Raw genomic sequence first — 7,131 nt, 5'->3', positions numbered from 1 at the left:
AAATAGCAGAGTGGATTAGAATACAAAATCCTACCCTATGTTTTCTACTAGAAACACACATGGGGCAGGTAGACATGCACAGGGGTAAGGTCAATGGCTGGAGTAAAATCGTCTGGGCTTCAAATGAGAAAAAGAAGGCAGGAGTGACAATCGTGATTTCTGATAAAGCCAAAGTAAAAATAGATCTGATTAAAAGAGATAGGGAAGGTAATTACATCCTTATAAAAGGCAGTATAGATAATGAGGAAATAACAGTACTCAACATGTATGCACCAAATGGTATAGCATCCAAATTTCTAAAGGAGAAACTGGCAGAGATCAAGGAGGAAATAGATACTAAAATCATACTAGTGGGAGATCTAAATATTCCTCTATCAGATCTAGATAAATCAAACCAAAAAATAAATAAGAAAGAGACAAGAGAGATGAATGAAATCCTAGAAAAATTAGATTTAATAGATATGTGGAGAAAAATATATAGTGACAAAAAGGAATACACCTTCTTTCCAATGTCACATAGTACATTACAAAGATTGACCATGTACTAGGGCATAGAAACATGGCAAACAAATGCAAAAGAGCAGAAACAATAAATATAATTTTTGAGATCATAATGCAATAAAAATAATAATCATTAAGGGCACATGGACAGGCAAACCAAAAACTAATTGGAAATTAAATAATATGATTCTCCAAAATCAGATAGTTAAAGAAAAAAATCATAGAAACAATTAATAATTTCCTTGAAGAGAATGACAATGATGAGACATCCTACCAAAATCTGTGGGATGCAGCTAAAGCAGTACTCAGGGGGAAATTTACATCATTGAATGCATATAATAACAAATTAGAGAAAGCAAAGATAAATGAATTGGGCATGAAAATCAAAAAACTAGAAAGGGAACAAATTAAAAATCCCCAGTTAAAAACTAAATTAGAGATAACAAATATCAAAGGAGAAATCAATAAAATTAAAAGTAGAAGAACTATTGAATTAATAAATAAAACCAGAAGCTGGTACTTTGAAAAAATAAATAAAATTGACAAAGTACTTGTCAATCTAATAAAAAAAAGGAAAGAAGAAAACCAAAATGACTGTATCAAAGATGAAAAGGGAGACCTCACCTCTAATAAATAAGAAATTAAGGCAATCATTAAAAACTATTTTGTCAAATTATATGGCAATAAATATAGCAATCTAGGTGATATGGATAAATATTTACAAAAATATAAATTGTCTAGATTAACAGTAGAAGAAATAGAATACTTAAATAACCCCATATCAGACAAAGAAATTGAACAAGCCATTAAAGAACTCCCTAAGAAAAAATCCCCAGGACCAGATGGATTCACAAGTGAATTCTATCCAACCTTCAAAGAACAACTAATTCCAATACTATACAAACTATTTGACATAATAAGCAAAGAAGGAGTTCTACCAAACTCCTTCTATGACAAAAATAGGTTACTGATCCCAAAGCCAGGTAGATCAAACACAGAGAAAGGGAACTACAGACCAATCTCCCTAATGAACATTGATGTAAAAATCTTAAACAGAATACTAGCAAAAAGACTCCAGCAAGTGATCACGAGGGTTATCCATTATGATCAGGTGGAATTTATACCAGGAATGCAAGGATAGTTCAACATTAGGAAAACCATTCACATAATTTACCATATCAACAAACAAACCAACAAAAACCACATGTTTATCTCAATACATGCTGAAAAAAGCTTTTTTTTAAATTTTATGAACATTTATTAATATTTATTTTTTAGAAAAGTTAACATGATTACATAATTCATACTCTTACTTTCCTCTTCACCCCCTGAGCTCCCCCCTCCATTGGCTGATGCATATTTCCACTGGTTTTAACATATGTCATTGATCAAGACCCATTTCCAAATTGTTGATAGTTGGATCGGTGTGGTAGTTTCGAGTCTACATCCCCAATCATTTCCACCTCAACCCATGTATTCAAGCAGTTGTTTTTCTTCTGTTTCCACTCCTGTAGTTCTTCCTCTGAATGTCGGTAGCGTTCTTTTCCATAAGTCCCTCAGAATTGTCCTGGGTCATTGCATTGCTGCAAGTACAGAAGTCTATTTTACCACAGTGTATTGGTCTCTGTGTACAATGTTCTTCTGGCTCTGCTCCCTTCTCTTTGCATCAATTCCTGACTTTCCAGTTCATGTGGAATTCCTCCAGTTTATTATTCCGTTGAGAACAATAGTATTCCATCACCAGCATTATACCACAATTTGTTCAGCCATTCCCCAATTGAAGGGCATACCCTCCTTTTCCAGTTTTTTGCCACCAAAAAAAAGCGAAACTATGAATATTTTCATACAAGTCTGTTTATCTATGATTTTTGGGGGGTACAAAGCCAACAATGGTATGGCTGGATCAAAGGGCAGGCATTCTTTTATAGCCCTTTGACCACAATTCCAAATTGCCAGCCACAATGGTTGGATCAGTTCACAACTCCACCAGTTTTTGTTTCTTGAAAAATTAGATTTAATAGATATGTGGAGAAAAATAAATAGGAACAAAAAGGAATACGCCTTCTTTTCAGCTACACATGGTACATTCACAAAGATTGACCATGTAATAGGGCATAGAAATATTACAAATGCAAAAGAGCAGAAATAATAAAAGTTAACTTATCAGATCATAATGCAATAAAAATAATAATTAGTAAGGGCACCAGGACAGGTAAATCAAAAACCAATTGTAAATTAAATAATATGATTCTACAAAACCAGTTAGTCAAAGAAGAAATCATAGAAAAATCAACAATTTCATTGAAGAGAATGACAATGATGAGACATCCTACCAAACTCTGTGGGATGCAGCTAAGGCAGTACTCAGGGGGAAATTTACATCCTTGAGTCCATATATTAACAAATTAGGGAGGGCAGAGATTAATGAATTGGGCATGCAACTTAGAAAATTAGAAAGCGAAGAAATTAAAAATCCCCAGATGAAAACTAACTCTAGTCCAACTATCAATAATATGGAATTAGGTCTTGATCAATGACATGTGTAAAACCCAGTGGAATTCTGAGTCAGCTAAGGGGGGTTTGGGGTGGAGATTGGGGGAGAGGGAAAGAACATGAAATATGTAACTCGGAGAAAATATTTAAAATAAAAAAATTAATTTCAAAAAAAAGAGTTTTAGGTCTCACCCTTCAACTAGGTTCTCTTATAATCTCTCAGTAGGAAGGGCAACATTTCCCATTTTGGTAACGTTTGAAGGTTTCCAAAACACTTTATTCCCTAGAAGATTGCCTTATGACTCTCCTCTATATAACCCTTCTTTATTTATCCTCAGTCCCTTCATATAATTCAGTGTCCTCTTCACTCTGATCCCTAATACACATTTGTCTCATCTGTGCCTTAGGTTGCCTTATAGACATAGTTAATATCCAGTGAACCTACCAACCACTGAAATACCCACAAACATCTAACAGATAAGCAGATGTCTCAGCACCCATCTCCTACTTAGAATTTCTCAGCCAGATGTATACTGTATTTCATCTGATTAAGAAATCTTTCACAGGTTCAGTCAAGCTCATCTGAAGTCTTGTTGGAACCCCTTATGTGTGTATAATTAGAATCTTTTACCCTTGAACTACAATTTCCAGCTCCCCACTTTCCTCCTGTCATTAAGTACTGACATGGTCAGGATACAAATTCTCCCTTTTCCCGCCTCTCTTCCTCTTGTCTCCTGTCATTGCGTTGGTGGAGCGGGCTTTTTGAGCAGGTAGATTAGCTTGGGCACACGGTTTTATTTTCTTAGATAATTACCTTTTTAATCCTTTACTTCTAGTGATTATTAATAAATCTTAAAAAATAAAATATATGGAGTTATTATATATTAATTTTGATCTTATATTTATGGCTACCATGAAAGGATAGAATTCACAAAAAAAAATTTAAGTCTTTGAGTAAAGAACAGGGAGTAGATGAATTTTAAGAAGCCACATTCCGGCTGTTTCTGGTGCCTTGCTACTGCTGTTTTTCAGTGGCCACCCAACCTTCCTGCCCACCAACTTTCATTTGAGTGGTTTAGCAGGGGGCTCTTGGCAAAGAGGGATAAGCCTCTTCTCACACCCATCTACTTGCTTTGCTGGTGCCACTTACTGCTGACGATTTAGCCTGCATTGTCCCTGCCCAGCCTGAAGCCTCTGCTTTCTTGGGACCAGACCCCCCTGCTGTGAGCCTGCATGGTGTCTTTTCAGCACACAAGGTAGGAGTTCTAAAGAAGCTGGTGAAGTATAAATCCCCCTTTCCCTTGCTTGCTGGGGCTTCCCAAGCTGATTTTTAAGCTGACATAAAACTGAGTTATCATGGGGCTACTGGTTTTAACCCTGTCTGGGGGAAGGGACAGAACTTTTCTCCCACTCATTCCTTGTGAGGCTTTTACTCCTAGGCAGTGCATACTAGGGTAGTGCCATTCACTAACAGGAAGTCTACTTGCAAGCGTGACTCAGTTTTCTGCCTCTCTCAAACAGCTTCCATTTCTGGAGATCCTTATCAAGCTCACACAGCTTATAGCTTTAGGGTTCTTTTTTTACTTCTGTTCATTGGGGTTTTTCTACTAATTGGATGCCTTGCAGTTGATAGCTTGAGCAATCCTGTGATTCAAGGGTGAGATTCGCCTCCCTACGCTCCCTTGTCATTTCGTCCTGCCCAATCTCTGCAACACATCCCATATGGGATTTGTTCACACTATGCTCAGTGCTTGTATGAGGAACTCCAAAGGTGTGAAAAAAGGAATCTAAATGGATGATCATACTGGGGAGGGGAGGGAACCTTAAAGAGATCTAGAAGTTTATTGATGCTAACTTTTTGAGTTTTGTTTCCCCTCCATAATAGGGAAGAAGTCTGTTGGAATTGGAGAAAAGGACTTTGGTATTCAGTGCCTGTATCCTGTCATGCTTATTGTATTTGTTGACTTTTTGCATTAAGATCTAATTTTGTTTTTTTAAGTTCATATATTAATCTAATCATTACCATTCTATTACACTAAATCATTTTAAGCTACTGTGTTTTGGCCATTAGTGATATGTACTGTTACACTATCTTTATTTGTACCTTTCCCCTATGCCTTTACTGAAGAACATATCATTGTGAAAGTCCATAAACATCTTGCACTAACCATATTTTTCCTGGCAAAACAGTAAGTCCTTATGAGCGCTGGGTCTGTCACCAGATCCATCGAGGACACATGTTGCCTTAACAGTCTTTTCTTCCATTTTGCCTTTGTTAATTATCACATAGATGATGGATGGACTCCGTCAAATTGGTTACAACCTGTATACAAGTTTTGGAGAATTTAATGAGCTAAATATCTCAATTGATTTTAAGGGGTCTTCGGATGTGATTTTCAGATATCTAATGGGTTCAATATCTCAGACTGATCATTTGCCTGCCTTTGAGTTCATTGTAATAAAAGGTAACGCTCCATTATGTAGTTGAAGTGGAGTGCAATGGCACTATTGTATTACCCCATCTATGCATTTATTAAAAATGTAATGAATGAGACATCTGAAGTAATTTTCACTATTTAGTCCTCGGCTCCATCTGTAATGGATGGTACCTATTGGAGACAGGTTTTCTACACTGTTACAGTCTCATACCAGAGGGAGGGAGGTTTCTTAAGAGGCTTAGTTACCTCAGAATGGGTTATAATCTCATCCAGGAGGTGGGAATGATTTTTCCTGTGAAGCCTAGTAGCTTCGCAATTTTTAAAATATATTTGTAATGCTTTAGCTTATTCTGCCATCCACCAGAAGGATGTAGATTCTTTGTGACATTTTAGAACCAAAATGTTTTCATCAGCAGTACAGAGGTTTGTGTTTTTTCTAGGCTCCTCTGCCAAATTTTGGAATGATAGCACTAATAGACATTGTTAAAAATATCTCATCAAGGCTAAAAGATGTGCTACATCTGTAGAACTTGGGACAACTATCCATGAGTTCATAGGTTTTTTTTTTTTTTTTAGCTATTCCAAATATTTTAATACGAGTTCTTTGCAAGGCATTTAAAACACCAGTTTGTGAGGGAAAACTCCATTGGAGAGAGAGAATACAGAACGCAGGTAGCCCCGGAGCTGAGGAATTTTCTTGATCTTGGGCAGGATCTGAGAATCCACGGCTTTCTGATCAGCCTTACGCTGCTCTGTGATCTCATATTTCTCTTTTTCTGTGTCAAAAATCTCTCCTTCTTGGTGTTTAGGTTTACGCAGCCTCTTCTTCTTGAAGTAAGCATCAGTAAGATGATTTGGAATTTTTACACCAGAAAGGTTAACCTTGGTAGAGGTGGCAATGACAAATTTCTGATGGGTCCTTCGCAGAGGAACCCGGTTGATGGTCAAAGGTCCTGTGATCAGTAGCAAACCACTTGCCAACTGCTTCAGGAAAACCACTTGTTTGCCCCTGTGGCGGCCAGTGAGCATCATCAGAACTGTTCCTGGGGTAATGCTAGACCGGAGTCTCCTCACATGCTGGCTGAAGGGCTTTTTCCCGTGACTTAGCAGCTTTCTAGGCACATCCCCAGTAGGATAATACCTAGGCATTTTCTGAATCTTTACCACACGGGTTCCTCCATTCTTGTCACCACCAACTGGCTTTGAGATAGTAGCAGGCACCTTCTCTTTCTTTTTCCTTTCAATCCTGGTTTTTGGTGCAGCATATTTCCTCTTGTACATAGCTCGCTGGGAATACATGGCAGACCTTGAGTACCTGCCAATCCCTCGAGCCAGAACTGGGTTGCGGCTGCAATGCTTTCGAGGCTTTTTCACCACCTTTTCAGCCACATCTTCCTTTTTGTTCTTCCTTTCCTTCTTTTCCTTTTTGACCTTTTTTTTCCTTTTGGTCCTTCTGGGTATTTTTATCCGCCATCTTGAGAGACGGGAAAGAGGATTCATGTCCAGACTTCTGGTCTATAAGCAGGGGCGGGAGGCCTCATAGGGTTTTTTTTTAACCCTTAACTTCTGTGTATTGGTTCCTTGGTGGGAGAGTGGTAAGGGTGGGCAATGGGGGTCAAGTGACTTGCCCAGGGTCACATAGCTGGGAAGTGTCTGAGGCTGGATTTGAACCTAGGACCTCCTGTCTCTAGGCCTGACT

The 7,131-nt window shown here is 37.9% G+C and overlaps 1 protein-coding gene across 1 annotated transcript; it reads right to left on the bottom strand.

Moving 5' to 3' along the window:
* Positions 1–6,021: 6,021 nt before the first annotated feature.
* Positions 6,022–6,906, bottom strand: LOC123253529 (60S ribosomal protein L6-like). The gene is given in 2 exon segments (XM_044682705.1): positions 6,022–6,869; positions 6,871–6,906. Coding segments are annotated over 2 exon segments (858 nt in total). The 3' UTR covers positions 6,022–6,047.
* Between the last annotated feature and the right edge of the window lie 225 nt (positions 6,907–7,131).

This window comes from Gracilinanus agilis, chromosome X, assembly GCF_016433145.1.
Source record: "Gracilinanus agilis isolate LMUSP501 chromosome X, AgileGrace, whole genome shotgun sequence".
NCBI classification, from domain to species: domain Eukaryota; kingdom Metazoa; phylum Chordata; class Mammalia; order Didelphimorphia; family Didelphidae; genus Gracilinanus; species Gracilinanus agilis.
The sequence above is the reverse complement of the archived record's forward strand: the minus strand, read 5'-3'. Positions and strand labels throughout refer to the sequence as shown.